The sequence below is a fragment of the Molothrus ater genome, chromosome 1 (assembly GCF_012460135.2).
Source record: "Molothrus ater isolate BHLD 08-10-18 breed brown headed cowbird chromosome 1, BPBGC_Mater_1.1, whole genome shotgun sequence".
Taxonomy (NCBI): domain Eukaryota; kingdom Metazoa; phylum Chordata; class Aves; order Passeriformes; family Icteridae; genus Molothrus; species Molothrus ater.
Genome location: NC_050478.2, coordinates 20,286,375 through 20,305,650, shown reverse-complemented (window position 1 = coordinate 20,305,650; position 19,276 = coordinate 20,286,375). Strand labels below are relative to the sequence as shown.

The following is a 19,276-nucleotide window of genomic DNA, read 5'->3' as shown; positions in this document are numbered from 1 at the left end:
CAGCACATGATGCCAGTTAGCTGCTTAACCACGTACTGCCTGCTGGAGAGCTGGGCAGCCAAGGGGCTGCACACTGATTCTCCCTTTCCCTCAGCAGCATTTCAGGGCTTTCCATTGAAAGGTAAAAGACAAACACAGGTGTCTACTGCAAATTGAGAGAAAACTAACATACAAAGGGAGACAAGGGTAGCGACTTGATGTAATGGAAGGAAGGAAGGAAGGAAGGAAGGAAAGGTGAAAGTCTAGGGAAAACAATATTCCACAGGTTCAGGTAACTTGGTTAAAGGCAGACCAGTGTCTTCCTCTACCTTTTAATTTTTCCTTCCAGTTAAGTTACTGCATTTAAGTTGATCTACTGTATCTCCTGTGTAAACTCCTAAGAGGAAGTCTGCACAAAGGAGCAGCTGCCATGTGGTAACTTACACCTACAAGAACAACGCTTATGGCTCCATCTCCTGTTTTTTCCTTGCCCACATTACCCAATGTGCTTCCAGGATCTGCTGCCAAACTGAGAAAGTGGGAAACAGTGGACTAGATAAAAAAGGAGACATCCACTGAGACTAAAGAATATGGGAAATAAGTACATAAAGGAACATGAGGTAAGTAGACTGTAGACTCCTGTTTCATGTTCATTGGAAAATATCACCTTAGTTCACTGGTAGGGAACTGGTTATAAGATATTATAAATTATATGTGGGTAAACAATTCAATGTCATCTCGTTTAAAATATATTATACATAAAAGATTAATTTTTACAGATATGGCGCGTGTGTGTGAAAAACAGTGCTTTATTCAAGACTGATATTACTGGTGAGAGAAAGTTTATACAGCAAGAATTAATCTTGCATTTGAATTAATAAGGCTTGTGTTTTGCTCTGTCATTCTACCCAGGTGGATTTTTCATGCAGTTAGGTTAAATGTATAATCTCAGTTGAAATGTCTGGAACTGAAAAATTCTTAGTGAATGGATGGTGAGAATACAGACAGAAGAACACACCATAAAAAGCTTTGATGAAGAGCTTCAGTTCTGTTAAATCTTTACCAGCCGTCATATTAATTTCTCATTGTACAGCTATTGTATTTTTTTTAATTTCAGTTAAAGATTCATCTAAGCTTCTTAAGACAGGTACAAGTCATCACAGAATGTGTAAGCAAAACAGATATCAGAGTCAGACTTCTCCTCAAAGCCATGATGATAAACAACTACCACACCCAACTCCTCATCAAAGAGGAAGTGGGACACGTGATCTGATGATAAACCCCCCCGAAGTACAACAAAAGGTAACAGGTATTTCTCAATTGTATATACTGTAGCTAGTGTAGATAAAAACATTCTAGTATCTCCCTATATATATTACCTCCTCCCAGACATCTTAATGGTAGGCACTGACTCCAAAAAAGACAAGGTACATTCTTAGGACACTGAGCCTGAAATAATTTCTTTCTTTCATTCCTTTTAAATAAATCAAAAATAGGTCCCATACATATAACATCCTCCTTCTTTGAAACAAAAATTCAGTTTCATTTATGTCCCATACATTATATGCAAGACTTCAAGACTTCAGTGGCATTAATAACAAAAAACTTCACCTCTCCTGTGAATGTGCAAAAGAAGAGAATAAAATATTAAAGAAATTAAAGAAATTGCAAGAGAAATTTTAACCTTTCCAACCTATCTTTTGTCCCTGTTGTGTTTTAAAATAATACAGAGTGGGAAAATACTTAATGATGCCTAAATAAAGCTCAATTAAGCACAAAAACAGACTTTAAAAAAGCCTCAGAAATCCTTCTGTTATTTCTATCCACAGCAGTTAAAGCTGTCCAGGGTGAAAAAAAGATTTATTGATAGTAAATATACCATGTAACTTTACAGTTCCAAACTAAGATCACTAGATTGTGAGAAGTACCCTGAAAATAGTATTACCTGTGGATGAAGCTGGAGGCATGGAAAAGTTTTCAGGGCCCAAGCAACTTGCTCCTCATTTTCAGAAAGTGTAATTGTACATGTACTATATACTAAAACACCTCCTGGCTTCAGCAACTTCACTGCCTGCAGGCAGAAATAAACAATATTTCAGCTTATTTTTAAATTTCAAACTTTCATATTAAGCAATATTAACTAATAACCCATGTACCTAGAATAGTAAAAATGAACACTTAATTAAACTTAAACTGTTAAGATAATAATTTTCTCAGGGAATACAGCAAAGATTAACATGGATTAGAAAGAGTCTTCTTTCCAACTAGGCATTATAGCTCATGCAGTTTATTAATGTCATTGAAATGATTCACCTTGTAAGATTTGTTATTTGTGCAGCTCTGCATACGCCAGACAGATTAGATCTGTTTTCACCACCTGCTGCCAACCATGGATACACAAGACTTATGTCACTTATATTAGATGTCAACTGTTTCCATGTATTTGGCATGGAAGCTGTATCTATGCTGCTTTTCAAGCTGTCATTCACTTTGAATATGTATCATGCAGATTTTGACAAGTTTCATCTTATCCTTCAGCATCAGCCCAAGCACACTCCTTAGCATGTTCCTAAGTCACCTGCTCTGTGACTTAGACCTTTGTAATTATTATCATGTAAAACTGATGAAACTGAGGGAATTAAAAAGAACACAAAGCTTTTTATTTATTATGGATTACACAGACCTTTACCATGCTGCAATCAACTGGCTTCACCTAGCAACAGATCTGGTGGAGCTGAGAGGTTAAGAGGACCTAAAACTTCCTGGCTCCTGAAAAAGTAGGGAAAATGAGGGACTGCTTTTTGGGTAAGTTTTATGCTGCAAAAGCATTTGTGTTCAATTCAGCTTATCTACTCAATGTTTAACACATACCACAGTGAAAAGCTTGCGCTGTAGTGGCTGATATGAGGTCACTTCCTTTAAAGTTGAAGAATAAACCATGTTTGGTCTCTGTCCCATGCCACTACATGGAGCATCAAGAAGAATTCGATCAAATGACTCTGGTAAGAATGGAGGTCCTTCTGTAAAAAGCAGTTAGTAATGTAAAATGGGCCTGTTTCCTTCCTTGAGGCTTCAGTTTAGGTAAGGAGAAGCTGTTACTGCTTCCTTGACATAAAACATTTATGTGCTATAAACAGTGTCTGCAAAACTAGTCTCAGCTAGAGACAAGCTTCAGCTGGTGGTAGTTTTCATCTCCCAGAAAACTGAACAGTTTAAGTTCTGTGAGCTCAAAAATGATCCTACTAGGCAGTATTTTTTTTTTAAACTTAATTTAGTAATTTGAAAATAACATGTAAAAATAATCAAAAAAGTTGAAATACAATTGGTCAAAAGTGCTGGATACAGAGTTGTGCATATAGGATGTAAAGAGCTACAGTCAGCTCAAAAGTGTGCAAACCTTTACTGAGACAAACCTGTAGTTAATCACTGAGACTGCCTGATAATAATTGGACTGTCTATGGAACTATTTCTTGTGATGTATGCATAGCTTTATAAAATAAAGCACTTCATAATAACATGAACTACTGCAAATTCTCATGGCAGAACAATTCAGTAAAAAAGGATTGTGAAGAGAACACTTTCTGACTATTACCTGGATGACAATATGTATCTTCCATATGCAGAGCCTACCCTTTAATCTGTACCCCAATGGCTCAACAGTCCAGAAAATTCTGTCTCCTCAGTGCTAGGGAGATTGGCTCAGCATCACCATGTACTACTCCTGCCAAACTTGTATTATCATCACACTACTGCTACCTAGCTTTTCCCTGACTACAAAATGAGTCTATCTGGTTTATCTACCTCTGATCCATTACTAAAATGTTCAAAATATGTAATGTGTTACTTGCAGGAATGTACAGAAAAGCCTTCATTATCTCTCAGTATTACAGCTTGCTCTTGTTAATCTCTGTAATTACTACTTGCCACCTACAATATTTGATGTTCATAAAAAGACTCTTAGGAAAGTACCTTTGTTCCTCCAAAGCAGGAATAACTGCAATTCATAGGGACAAAGAAGGTGAATTATGTAATCTGATTCCTACTTAGGCTAACCAGTGACTGAGATAAAATAGACTGAGAAAGAACAGCATACTTTGCACAACAAACTAAAAATAATCAAGGCAGCAGATACCATTTAAATCATTCCATCATGGGAACAGAACCAATATCATAACTGCATCACTTCAAAAAAGCAGATGAAATTACTTAAAATAATACACTGTGCTTGTATATAACTTTCCCTTGAACAGCTGAACAAACATCAATGAACTAAACCTTGCAGCACTCCTGGGAGTTAGGTATTAATAAACCCATTTTACTGATGAGGATTATGAGGCAGAAAAGTGAAGCAAGTCTGCAAAAATAATTTTTTTCTCAGACTAACTCATAAACTTCCCAGTATGGGGTTAAATGTGATCGTGAAAGAAGCTTTAAGGCTTCTTCAGTCTTTGATATTATCTGGGAAAGGAATGCATTTCCTTTGAGAATATTAGGTTGTGACAAGGACAGATAATTTGACTTTCTATTTGCTTCATAGAGAAGCTGGTAATCACAAAAGAGTAAAAAATAGAAGTGCATTCACAGTGCTGAGGCAACTTTGGTATCTGCCAAGATTTCAAGGACTTTTAAACCTGTGACAGGTTTAATACTGTTTTTGCAAAACCTTACTGTTTTCTTTTAAAAGCTACTGCTACCCAAATTGTTTATTTTACCTTGTTTATCCTCTCTCTTCTCTACTGAAAGGGCCTTTGTTCCATCATAGCAAAAGGCCTTAATGCAATTCAACTGTAGCAATTCAGCATTCTGCTTGATTTTCTTGATCTTGTTAGCTATCTTGTCCATGGCTATAACTTCACCCTGAAAAAAATCCCAAAGTTTTCATCACAAGCATAATGATTAAATGGATGTTTCTGATTTCCTTTCCCAATCCTGGGAAGTGTAATAAATAAAGCATAGTCTTCCCTACAGAACTATTTTATTCTTAAATACACACTCCTGCAGTCCTTGTTCCCACGTGTTTTCCACAATAGCCACAATAGTCTGAAGCCATGCACATTCTGACTGCTTGGCACTGTCACTCTAAGGGATGCTGTAATATCTGACTTCTGGCAAGTGGTTTTGTTGTTTGTTTCTTTTCGTTTGTTTTGAACTGCTGAACTGGGCATTAAGATAAAAATTTAATCATTTGAATGAGGGTAGAATCCTCAAATACTTGGTAAAATAGGTCAACAGATTTTAAATTTGTATGGAGGAAGTAAGAAATGTGATCACACTACAGTTCAGAGCTGAGGAAATGGGGCCCACAGCCATGTCTCTGACTTGGTCAAACTCGTAACATATTGGAATACTTGCAATAATTGTCACTCAAGTTACTTTGGGAAATAGCGTAAATACTAGAATAAGTTCAGAGGTGAGGGGAGGGAAATCACAATTACACAATTCCTATAGTGTAAAAATAAGATTTCTTTTTTCCTCCCCCAAAATAAATCAAAAAAGACACACAGCACTACCTGCAACATGAGATCTGGGAACACAAAGGAAAGTAAAAGTAGTATCAGTAAAATCCAGAATAGAACAACCCAACAACCAAAAACTTGTACTAGACTTGCTACAGCAAACACAATATGCTGAGAAAACAACAAGTTTTTTCTATTTGGTGATGGCTCTCTAGAGGCTTATAGAAGGGTAAAACAATTAAGTTTAAGAAGTAATAAAAAATCAGTAAAGATAAGCTGTTATCTGTATGTCGTGTTAGGCAATATGCAGAGCTAGGACTGAGAGGTAAGAATGGATTTAGGTTGTGTCAATGGTGTCCAGTCTTCAGCTGCTGTGAGCCAAAGCACCTCCTACTCATCCCCTAGCACCATTCAATTTATTGCACGTGTACTCTAGGACCAGACTGGGCTTCAAAGTTTCATCTCTTGCAAGAACAGTGGATTTGGTGCACATCTGTGTATACTGCAGGGATAAAGAGATAATAGAATCATAGAATGGTTTGGGTTGGAAGAGATCTTCAAGACCATCTAGTTCAACCCACCTACCATGGGCAGAGACACCTTCCAATAGACAGGTTGTGCAGAGCCCCATCCAAGCTGGCCTTGAACACGTCCAGGGATGGGCTATTCACAGCTTCTCTGCTCTTTTCTCCAGACAAAAGAACAAGCTGCTACACAGCTCTTCTCCATTTGGCCCATGCCAGCCACTGCCAGAACAACTACTTATAAGTCATCTGAAAAAACAGCGGTCTAGACTGGGATGCAGATAATAATAAATTCTCAAGCTTTAAGTATTCTTTATTCTTATTTAAGAGCTCTTAATGTTACAGAGCAAGCTTACATCTTGGTTATATTATTTAAAAACAATATAGTAATGTCAAAATTATATGACAAAAAAGTAAGAGTGATTTAAATATTCTGAAATGTTAGTGGTTTAATATGTTGTCTGTAAAAAATTAGTATGGAAAATCTGTGAATGGAATTTAAAATCCCCATTCTTAAAAAATAAGTGGTTTTTTTCCATACCTTTATCTTCCATATCTTAAATTAAAATTATAAACTCAGAAAATGAAAATCAAGTGAGATAAATATTTAACATCTGAGTTCTTCATCTTTACCACATCAGCTGCAGGCAAGCACAATCAAAGCAGTTCTGCAAAGTTATACAAAATGTAGATACACAGATGGAAAAAAATATAGATGTAAATGAATCCATGACATAAATACATGATTTGCAGACTTCCTTTATTTATCACACTGAAATTTTCTACTGGATGCTTTAAATATATATAATGTCTAATGTCTGTCTAATGCATTATTAATGCCTTCCCATTGTTCCAAACTGATGGAAAAAACATTTCCACAGACAAACCATCACAGAACTGAATACAAGCCTTTTCTCAATACATTCATACCACTACACGCTGTGCCTTCACATTTATGCACAGGCACCTGTCAAAGTACTGCATAATGTAACTGCAAGACTTCTAAACAATCTGATATATTCTAATAAACCTATTTCAATAAAAATAATAAAGTCTTACAAAATTTTAGAGGCAATCGTACATGCTTTTCCCCTCTGCTCAAGAAGAGTAACCTGCATTTCTGTATTTCACTGTGCACATAACATTTCAACATATAGAGAGCTGTAATCCTGTATTTACATTCTTATTTTATTACATTCTCCTCTCCTTCGTCTTTTTCTACATATTTTTCGTTTCTTCTAATTTTTGTTGCTTTCTCATTAGATAGCTTTGGATTTTATGGCATTCTACCATAGAACGGCAAATTCAGACTAGAAATTCAGCCTAAAATCCTATCTCTATGCAGAATTGATAATTTTTACTGAGGAAAATCCTAATTGGATTAGAAATTTTTTAGTAAATTTTTGTAGAGAGTTGTGTGTTTCTTTGGGTTGTGTGCTTCTTTGGCACACAGTCGTAACCCCTGATTTTTATGCATCTCAGTTTCATGAATCCAGCGTATTCTTGCATAACTATGCCTTGCATGTAAAAAATTCTATGATTAAAAATAATTCAATAACATTTTAAAAAGTGAAATTAGATATATTTCAACTATCAATCTGTAGCAAATAAATTTTTAAAACTGATGGTTAATACTTGATAAAGATTGTCTGTTGCCCATTTCAGTAACTGATGTGTAGCGAAATACATTGGTAAGTAAAATGTCAAAATATCAATTGTTTGCTGCTGTAAATTATCTGTGCATTCTAATAGTTAAGTGAAGAGAGCTATGCAAATAAACAGCGGTCAGACTGTCTTCCTTAGAAAATGCCAAATTACTCCTCTTACCTGATCATGCATTAGTGCTGCAAGATGGGTTGTTTTTCCTCCAGGTGCAGCACACATATCCAAAATTTTCTCTCCTGGTTGAGGGTTTAAAATATGGCTCACAACCACCGAAGGTAAATTCTATAATAAAAACAAATATGGGAGAATTCAAACTTTATACCCTGCATCAACTCCTTTATTAAGGAATGGCAAATGCATTTAAAAATATAATTCATTCAGCAGGGAAGATACCTATGATATTGCTCTCAGTTCTTTTGACAGAAAATGAACTGTTTGTATTATATATAACAGACAGTTTACATAAGAAGTCTCCAGTGGCTCATTTTTTATTTAAAGCTATGTCTGAGTATCTGACTTAAGTTTAAGAGCTCATGACTAAGGAGACTACAGTGCTAAAAGTCCAACTAAAATAAGCTGATACTGGCACAGAGCAGAGCAGCTCTGTTTATTACAAATACTTTATATTAACCTGTTTACTGGAATATTTACTGTATTAACATACTGGTGCAGCTAAAGAACAGTAAGATCAAAACACAGAAGTCTAAGCTTGCTGAATTAAAGTAGCAAGAAGCTGAACTGTGCTATTAATTGTACAAACAGAACAGCTGCACTGAAGACAAATAATGTGCAATAATTGTACACAATACTGCACCTTAGACAATATGGAAATACTTTCTTCTCAGTTCAACACAAAGGTATAAAAACCTTTTAAATTTGTCTTTAGTACTTAAATAACAGCTTCAAATCAACCTAATATTTGGAGAATTTCCTGATTATCTACAGAATTATGTACCTTGAAAGGGGCTCATATTGCAGGGTTCATAGGCAAATTCCAAAAACTAATACCTCTATGCAGATTATCTGCAAGAAGAATTTCTATGTTTTTAAGTCAATATTTCTTATGTTGCTTTGAAATCCCTTATCATAGCTCAGACACAGTATGATTAAACCACCTACATGTAGATACTGACTTCATTTTAAATGCTTTGTGTTCCTCAAATCAAAAGACTGAATTAGGTGCTACAATGAACAAGGAATGTAGAAACTATGAATGTGTGCTAAGAGAATATTCATTATTCTGTAAATAGTACAGACATTTGGTTTTGGAACAAACATACCTGTAAAAACAAATGACTAGGAAGCACATTGTCAAATGAAGGACTAAGGTAGACTGGCTCTATCATTCTTACGCCCAGCCCCCTGAAAAGTGTGAAAAAATTTCAAATACTCAGTTTTATACATTTTAAAAGTAGTCAATTAAAACCATCATGTTTACAAATAGCAACTTGAGACAACAATCTTACAAGAATGAAAGAACAACCAAGAAAAATCATTTTAGAAAAATTCTCTGGAATGACATCATCAAAGTTGAGTAAATCATGGCAAAAAATGCATTACATGATAAGTTGGAACTATCTGTAAAAATGCATAAAGCAAATTTCTGGTTCTGTACACAGGATAAACCAAGATGTAATCCAAGCCTTGATACGGTAAAGAAATGCATAAAACTGGACCTAAATACCTTAACTTCAATCCATAACTGCTTTTGGCTAGCCATGTGTACCCAATTGGGCAGTGGCATGTGATTTCCTAGTTAGATTTATCTCCATTTCCTAAATTCCAGAGGTTTCAGTCAAATTATTACAGAAATCCTGTATGAAAAGCCTTGCAGGAACATTGATTTGCCTGCAAAGCTATGGTTTGAAATCAGAAGTCACCTAGAAGTTTTAAATATGGATGAAATTCTGATGCAGATATAATTGTTAAACAAATGTATCAGGAAATGGATAACAATAAAGAGAGAGCCATGAAAAAGCAACAGCAAGTCTACAAACAAAAGTACTAAAGAGACAGAGTATTATTTTGCCTATGTACTGGACAGTCCAATGAGAAGGAAGGATACGAGAAAGGAAACTTGCAGACACCAGGTTTAGTGTTACCTACTGCTGTTCCATGTCACCAACTCAACAGCTACATCCTACCACTATTTTTATTATATTTAAGCTCTCATAAATCAGAAATTCTCTGGCAATGTACTTTATTTTTTCACTAGAACTTTAGTAGTTTGTTCTCAGGAAGTAAAGCCTTGGTCATTAATTTGACATCCATAGTCTTTTACATGTATTTTAGGTAACATGAGAGGAATAAACCATATCCTTCATCAACAAAATAGAAGAACAAGTAATCTTGAAATAGGTAACTACTTTGGAAAATGTTAGTAATTTTTTTTGACCTTATGTTTTGTCCTTTGTCCCACCAAAAAAAAAGAATCCCCTACAGATATTTTTAAAAGATGGAGAAATTGATAAGGCTTCACTTCAGTTCCATCCAAAGAGGGAAGTAGTACTACACAATTCACCAAAATGCAATTTTGCCAGAGTGGGAACATTTGTCAGCTCTGTTTGATATTACTGAACTGAATAAACATTAATTATTAAAGACCCCACTTATTTCCTCCTACCTTGCAAGTAAATTGGTATCTGAATCCCAATATGAAACTAACGGCTTCCCAAAAAATACTGGAAATCCCAACATGCAAAGCTATTTTGTGACTTCACATAGGGTACAAAATAATTCAAAGTGTTTTCCCATTTTCTTCCTTCCCTTTGCAAATTTTTACATGTAGATTGCAATTACTATGGACTTACTTCAGTTGGCCATTTGAACTGAAGATTTCACTGCGGCTGAGTTCTGAAATTCCATTTCCAAGGAAAACTTTAACTCCATCGAATTCTTTGGCTCCTCTTTTGCATTTCCCTTCAATATCTGAATACACTGAAACCAGGTCTCCAGCTTTCACAACTGCACAAAGAAAAATGGAAAGCTTGAAATCATTAAGGCATTTAACAAAACAGTAGTGACCAAGTCACTTAGGATTTTCAGCAGACTGTTTACTTCAACTCTTCTCTCATACCAAACTTCACATTTTTTAAATGTAATGAGAGAAGATCAACTGATATAAAGCTTTAAAGTTTTACACAGTGAATGACAGCTACCAAAGGTAGCTGGTACTGAGAGGTACTGAGAGACACCAAGCTGAAAGTCAGGCACTGTGTCTTGTTTTCTAAGAGGCTACACAAACCTGCACTTTATTTATTTTATCAAGGCAAGGTCACCCAAAAGTTTTAAGCACACCTTCTAGATCCAGTCCTCCATGTTTGCTCCAAGCACACAAGTACATGAAACAACACTGCTCACCCTTAATGAACAAAGGCAGGAGTGCTAAATTTATCTAATGACCTCTCAATAGCCACCTAGAACATAGCTATAATTGCTTTTTCTCTAACTACTTATTGCTTTAACACAAGTGATTATATATTCTTGTTCTGGTCTGGCTCTCATCCCTTTAGGGGAACTGCTGTTCTCAATAATCCTCTTAGAGAGTTTTATATCTCCAATTAAAACCCACCAGATCAGTAAAGTGTGTAAATATACACCAAACTCTAGAAGTGTAACCCTACAGACTTTACAAACTTTTTGAGTTAGAAAAATAAAATAGAAAAGGGACGGTTTAGGTGACTTTACATAATAGTGAACAAGTGCTATGTGTTGACTGGATGAAAAATATGCTTAAAAATAAAGGCCTCTTCTGATAGCAATAAAAAAAAAAATCCAAAACTGCACTTCTGAGGTGACTGACAGGCTGCAGGAACAAGAAGATATAACAAGACTAATGGCAGTTCAGCTTCCCAAGAATTCTTGAAATTGTACTATAGAATCCTTTTTCCCATTATCAGGTGGCCTTCTGATTACGCCCAAATGCCCTGAAATTCTTAAATTGTAGTATTTGTTGCATAGCAATTGAAAAAATATTTTTACACTACTTATTTTCACACAATGTGACACAAAACATTGTGATTGCTCAGTATTAATGTCTGCTTAAACTTCACTGAACAAAAACCTGCAGCAATTTAACTCTTCCATCAAGCATATGTCAATGTTTTTTGCAGTATTCAAACATAAATTATTTTATTTCACTCTCTGCTATCATCCTTTCAAAATACACTAGTCCTGCAGAGGGTTCTTAAGGTTTCTGTAGATTATAGTAGCATTCCATAAACATAAAGGTTAAAGTATGATAAGTTAAATTAAGCTCAAAGCCCCCTGATCATTAGTTTACCCTCATTTGGATTGCAAGTTCAGTGATTAAATATGTGTTCTTGCTGGATTATTTTTTTCCCTAGTTAGACCATCTGTACTTAATACAGCTTTATTATATTTGGCATCAAGTGGGTAGTGTGCCCTTTTATTTTACTTTCTTATCTGCAATTCCCCTGAAGTGTTCCACAAGTTTTATAGTATCTTTATTTTCTTTGAATTGATGTTACATGCATAATTACATGTGGCAATTATGATAAATCACTAGCTGACTCAAAGAAGGATTTTAATATTTATGGGGTTGTGTAAATAAGCAGTTCCAACAACTGCTATGCCAATATACTTATTTCATTTTCAAGCCCTAGGTTGAAAAACATTCCTGTTCAGTGAATTGGACTTAAGCACATGCTTAAAACTTCTTGAAGGCTTTTTCCTGAAAGGAAATGAAGTGACTTGATAAATGCTTTTCTGACTAATTTTGTTTAATAATAAGAATCAAGATGATCACTAGATCTCATCACAATAGACTAATAAGGTGAATCATCCAAAATTATACTGGTTTTACATAAAGTTAATTTGACATTTAAAGAACAAAAATAGGTTGCTGAACAAAAAGCATGCATATGTAGACTTTTTTTATCCTGTCTCACAGGCATTGATGCATAATTTCCATTTCTTAAGAATCTGACATAAAACTGACATAAATTTCTTCTCATCAATGAAAAAGAGATTTTTACTACATCCCTCTTACATAAACAAATGACTTGCCAATGGATTAAAAAAAAGAAAACCTGGGTTTTTTTGATTTGTAACTTAAAATCTAACAGAACCATGAAGGTAAGTGGCTTTATGACTGAGTGAAGAAATAAATAACCTGTATCTATTAAATAATCCAGATACACCTAGTCACCATCCGGATGTGGTATCCCGTTTTTTTTAAGCAGCCAACTTTTGTAAGTTTATTCAATTTAACATCCAAATTAAAAGTTACAGTATTCAGTAGTAAAAAAACACTCTTAAAAAACAGGTTTTACTTTGAAAATTCTCTTTAAAAATATTTTGAAATGAAAAATAAGAAATGAAATCCTTGAGAACTAATACTTCAGCTATGAATTATATGAAAAAAGGAATTTAAAACAGGCCAGGCCAGTGAGAAATGATTACATATAAATTACTATATGTAAAATGAAAAATAGTGAAAATATTAAAAAAAAAAAACAGAAAAACTTTAAAAAGTCTCATTACCATAAACCACAACTGTAAGATTAATTTCATCTGAGAACAGAAAACAATTTTGCATCACTATTTATCTATTATTCAAGGGTGACACTTTTTCTGCCATCTTTACAACTTAGAGGGTGTATTTAGAGAACTCTTACATCTTGAGGTGGATACAATTCCAGGGACATAAACGTGCGCTCCTCGAAGTACTGCATATCCACACTGGGCTCCAACTATGACTTCAGATGCATGTTTTTTTAAATCTCGCCTAGAAATACAAAATATAGTTGAGTAAAAAAGAAAAGTATACTGAAAAAAAGCCAAATACTCCCCAAGTAAGCTCTAGTTCACAAATATGGATTTTGTCAGATCTAATAAAGAAAAACTGGTTAACTATCATGTATTACATTTAAAATATTTGTTTTACTTCTAGAGAAATCAAAGGAAAGAGTCAAGAAGGAAACCAGTCCTCAAAATAATGCAGATTCTGGCACATTCTGCCACTATATGAACCTGACACAGGAACACAAGTAAATCACAAGTAAATTATACTGGGATTGAGAAACAGTCCTCTATTCTTTCCTATGCCAGATGATTGTAATGTGACTTTGTTTTTAACAACTGCTGAGTAACTCTTGATTCCACTTGATTTCTTCCAGTGGAAGAAAACCCTGCCTGTACTTAGCTATAGTTCCATATTCCACTGCAAATTTTGGCTCTTCTATCTGCCACCTACCTGGCTTTCCAGGGAGGATGCATACATGTCACTAAAACATTAGTCTTATAAATAAGGAGAGAGCTTTATGTTTTCTTTCACTTTTTAAGAGTAAAACTCTGACCTGGTTAGTGTATGGACTGTCCACCAGGTCTTAATACAAATGAAGTTGTGCCTCAGTTATAGAGAGTTAGTTATAACAACTGTTTAACAAGAAATCTGTAAGAAAATTGTGTTACACAACATTTTAAGGCTAAAGACTGAAAATTACAAACCTGGGTCCAATGACAGGAATTAGTAAAACGTCCTGAAGTTTTGGGTGCTCGAGAACTGGAACACATAGTCCTTTAAATTGCTGTTTCATTAAAAAATATAATTAGTAAGCACTAGTAATAAACTTAATATTTCCATACTTACTTAAACTGAAAACCATTTTTCCATTCATAATTTCTAGGTGTAGAGCACAAAACACAAAAGTAGTGAAAACAGTTAAAAGCAGCTGGGAAATAGTATGCAAGGGGGCATTATATATTAAAAGTACTGGTGCAAAAGACTAAACATTCCACAAATTCAGAAATAACAAGACCACAGAGAGACTGACTGAGAACTGACTTCAGGGAGTGGGAGAGTGCTCTGACATTCATAACTTTATCACTGGTCTTTGCTTTCTTCAGGAAGAAGGCTGAGTTTTTGTCAGAACACAGAACACACAGTGACACCACCTTAAAAGCTTGGGTATATTCTGTGTTAACTCTTAGCTGTTATTAGTTATAAGCCACTGTCTAACTCTACTCATGTATTGCTTGTCTTACTTAATAGGCCAGGCTGGCAATAATTTTCATTTTTCTTGTCAGTCCAAGTTTGGGCACTGATAGCTGAGTTACGTATGTAGCTGAAAAAAAATGCCACTTTATAGAGTTTCCAGGATTTAAACAAAATTATGTCTTCTCATCTGAGCCTTCTGGAATATAATCTTAAAGCATGTAAAATCATAAATCAGTTTTAACCAAAAATAAGTATTTTCTCTTAAAAAAGGAAACAATCCATGATCATACTTCTGTTCAAAAGTGTCATGTGGTTTCCTTTTCTACCATGTAATCACACTTTAAAATACAAGAAGTTTGTGAAAAGCTGGTATTAAATCAGTTTTCAGCAAAGCTTTTTGCCTTGAAACAAAATATAACCCTGCAATATCCATTTCCAGACTTCTACAATCAAACTAAAATTAGCAAAACTCATTACCATCCCAGCCAGCAGAACACTGTCAACTGCCTCTGCATCACAGAAATGTCTTGGCTCCTGTCATGCAAAAGCTCCCTGTACACCCACTAGCATTAATAATCTACTTAAAGAACCAGATCTTTTAGGACAGAGTGAAGATCTAGGACAAAATTTCAAAATAATATATTTCTTGAATATAATGGTTTACATATCATCAGATAAATAAATGCTTAATTAAGATAAGTAAAAAAAAAAAAATATATATATAGGGATTAAAAACAGGTTTTAAAAAAGAAAATACAGTGGCTGCAGAGCATCACCGTGGCTCCAGTTTCCAAAACAAACCAATTTTTTCACTTTCCTAAACAGTTTCTCCAATGATATCTAGATATACAGGCATTCTCCTTTAGTCTTAAACAAAAGTGTTCTAAGCATGCTGAAGACAGCACACTGAGCTTCCCTTTTTATCTGTCATCTTCTCTTACAGATTTATGACACCTTTACATTATTTATTCCATCCTACTGAGGGTTTGGATCTGCCATACAAAAAAGAGTTGGATGTCTTTTCCCTCTGTTATTGCCTTTCTTGGAGGGATGAGATGAGGGATACTGGTACACAATACATTTTCATTTAATGTTTAATGCTGGCAGGACATGAGTGTGATTGTATAATGTTAATACCACTGGATGCACTGAGGTAAGGTATAGTTTCCAGTAATGAAAAGGTCTCATGTTCAGATGAAAGATGAAAGACCCTGCTATTCTGCTGAAACAAAGAAATTGCACAAACCTTCTGGATCTCTTCAAACAGCAATTTTTTCACATGTTTCACTGAGGCCAAGTGGGTATTTACTCTTACAGTTGTAAAAGCTGGTGGATGAGATAGATGACTTAAGAGAGATTGGTATTTTTTCTCTGCCTCCTGTGTACCTAAAGCAGTGATAAGCTGAAAGTGAAAGAAGAGATTTTATATTAAGAGATTCACACAGACACCACTTGCTCAATGCAAAGGAACCCCACTGAATAAACATTCCATAGAAATTGAGGGATATGGTTATGTGGTGTGCAATAGTGACAAATGTCTATGTCTGGAAGCCTAATCCCACTGGAAGCCTCATAAATTTCCTGAAAAATACTTACTGGAAAAACAGCTGTATCAGCAAAATCGCTGCATTTTGCAACAAGTATCAAAGCAACTGCTAGAGAGCTCTGCTATTGTACATAGACCAGCCCTAAGGAAATGGAGAACTAAATTAAAATCTATGAATCAGTAACTTTGATACTGAAAAGTATGTACATTAAAAACCAATTTTTTTATCCTTGGCATTAGGAATTAATAAGATTGTTTGTAGTATTCTACACTGGGGTAAGGGAGTATTTCTTGTCAATATTATGTGGTGAATATGTGAATAATTATCTATGATCCACTCTCCAGTGGGATCCAAAACTGAATTCTATGATTTATACTCAATTTAATTTAAATATTTGTATGCTACTTTGAGCCAATGGGCATAAACACTAATTTTCTATTTTAAATATAGAAATATTTTATATAAAAACCACTGTGTTTAATGTGAAGACAATATTTTATTGTAAGGTATTAAAGTTACAGAAAAATTTCTTATTTTGTGATGGTTAGGGGTAACTATGTCACATACCTCATTATTTCTGAACACTTTGGTGAGATACTCTTCAACTTCATATTGGAAAACGATTTTAGGGAAAAAGGACATCTTTAGTTTTTAAAATCCGCTGGCAAGAAACTGAAATAAGCAAAGAATTTTCTTTGTGATTCTTATATTCTGTAAGTTTATAAATTTAGCATAAGATGTAGCCACAAACTAAGTTGTTGGTTCTGATTCTTCCTATTTCAACAATGCAATTTTATTGCACTCAAATTCCCAAATATTGGTCAGGATATGACTCTAACATTACTCTCAATTACAAAAATTCTACTGATCCTTAAAATAAATCTTCAAGTTATCTGGTGAAAAATATACATTGATAAAACGTACAGGAAATTTCAAGATGTAGCTTTAATTCCTCTTGAAAAGTCCAGCTATAAAGTCTTATTGTAGCTCAGTCCTGACAGAGATTTTACTCTTTAACGTTTTACTCTGTAGGTAATAAAATACAGTTATCTTTCCAGTGGTATCTGCCCACCCCTCAAAAAATTTGAAAAATTATATACACTTCAGCCTGAAATGAGACTACCTAAACATTTAAATTTGCTTACAACAGCTTAAATGGAAGGCAAGAGAGAACATCACTTTAGGTTTATTCCATTCATAATAAGGAATTCTGACTATTGAAATGCATTTTCATTGTAGCAAATATACTTAGAGAAGAGAGATCAGAATGTTGGGTATTCATTTTATTTGAATAAGAGATTATTTGTCTCTTTTATCATACAAAACGCCTCAAGAATATTTTTTTATTTTTAATATTTCTGATTTAATTCAAATCTTTATGATAAAAGAATGAGACCTTATGTAGACTTACTTTTGAGACCAGACAAAGGCAAAGTTTCATGGGTAGGAATTTCAAAGCCTTATTCGGCAACGTTAGCAGCTATTGAGAGAAAGAAACTGTAATTGAATTAGCTTCTTTTTAAAGTCCAACAAAATGCCAAGAATTTTCCCTGCTATTGCCACGAAAACTAATAGTAGTACAATAGTACTACAACCTAACAGTTGATACAACTGAAATCACCAAAGCTCAGATTTAACATTTCAGAAAACGTGACATATCATGTGTCTGTTGTCCTAGAACACCTACATTACACAAAAAACCCCAAAAATTAACAAACAAAAAAAACCAAATAAATAAACAAACAAAAAAAACCTAAAAACCCCAAACAAACCAACCACAAAAAGATCCCCATATGGCCCACATTTGGAACGGTTTTTCTTCAGAAGCATAATAAACCAGCCCTTAAAAAAAATTCCATTCTAAATCCTTTGAAGAATTGGAATCCTTAAAATAATTAAGCAGGCACGTAGAAATGTTGTGTTTATAAGCGCTATGTGTGACTTCAATATTTACATTACAAAGGCAATCTTGCAGGCTGGGGAACATAGCTGAGAAGGGACAGGAGGTGCTTTTCAGTTCAAATACAGCAGCAAGGCAGGCTGATGAGGGAGACTGCCTAGTGCCCCGTCAAGTACAAGAGTCAGACTTCAAACGTTCAGCGGGAGGCAGGCTCGTAGTACCTGAGGTTTTTTTCTCCAGACCTGCTGTTCCGTACACTTTGTCCCAGAAAAGGTATGACGGGCTTTGGAAGAAAAAATTTTTACTTGTTTTTTCACAGATTTTTATGTGCCTCTGTGGGGAACTGCAGCAGGGAACGCGATGCCGGACCAGAGCTTTGATCCAGCTACGCACATGAACGCTACCAGCAGTCACACGCAGCCAGCACCAGAGATACCGAGCAAGATTTTCAAACCTCCCTGCCCACCCTTTGCCACACGAGGAAAACGACAGTAGGGCATTGTGGCAGGGAGCGGAATATGGTGTTCCCTCCTTTATTCCCTCGCCCGCCCGCTACTGAAAACATGAGGGAGCGGGGAGGAGCGGGACGCGCAGCCCATCGCAGCCCCTCAGGCCCTGCGCCTCAGCCGAGGTACCCGGCAGGCGGCCGCACCCCGGCGGGACGCGCCACCGCCTCCGTCCCGCCGGACTCCGAGGCACACACAGGCCCGGGCCGGACCCGAGCCGCAACGAGAAGGGCGGAACACGGAGGTGCCGGGCCGGACCGGAGGGCGCTCAGCCCGCCCGCAGCGGCGCGCAGCCCCGGACCCACCGCCCGACATACACCCCTACAGCCCCACATACACCCACCGCCCGACACACACCCACCTACAGCCCCACACACACCCACCGCCCGACACACACCCCTACAGCCCCACACACACCCCTACCGCCCGACACACACCCACCGCCCGACATACACCCCTACAGCCCCACACACACCCCTACAGCCCGACACACACCCACCTACAGCCCCACACACACCCACCTACAGCCCCACACACACCCACCTACAGCCCCACACACACCCACCTACAGCCCCACACACACCCACCTACAGCCCGGGCCGCCGGGCCCGCCTCCTCCGGGTGCAGCCGGAAGTGCCGCTGCCGGTGTCACCATGGGAGCCGGGCACGCCGCGGCAGCCCCTATGCTCCCAACCCACCACGGCATGGGGAGGGCGGCAGCAGAGCCCCCGGGCCACC

General features: G+C 36.3%; 1 protein-coding gene across 5 annotated transcripts in view; it reads right to left on the bottom strand.

The window, feature by feature from the left end:
- NSUN6 (NOP2/Sun RNA methyltransferase 6) overlaps window positions 1-19,276 on the bottom strand; it is a 22,111-nt gene extending 2,835 nt beyond the window's left edge. Inside the window, exons 1-12 of one of the 5 annotated variants that reach the window (XM_036403418.2) lie at window positions 19,126-19,276; window positions 17,544-17,612; window positions 16,700-16,804; window positions 15,832-15,987; window positions 14,096-14,175; window positions 13,264-13,373; window positions 10,435-10,588; window positions 8,905-8,986; window positions 7,787-7,906; window positions 4,692-4,836; window positions 2,851-2,999; window positions 1,925-2,050 (exon numbers count right to left, since the gene is read on the bottom strand). In XM_036403418.2, the coding sequence (XP_036259311.1) occupies window positions 1,925-2,050; window positions 2,851-2,999; window positions 4,692-4,836; window positions 7,787-7,906; window positions 8,905-8,986; window positions 10,435-10,588; window positions 13,264-13,373; window positions 14,096-14,175; window positions 15,832-15,987; window positions 16,700-16,774 (1,197 nt within the window). In that variant the 5' untranslated portion in view covers window positions 16,775-16,804; window positions 17,544-17,612; window positions 19,126-19,276. The other 4 variants (XM_036403426.2, XM_036403435.2, XM_036403443.1 and 1 more) reach the window with 4 other exon arrangements.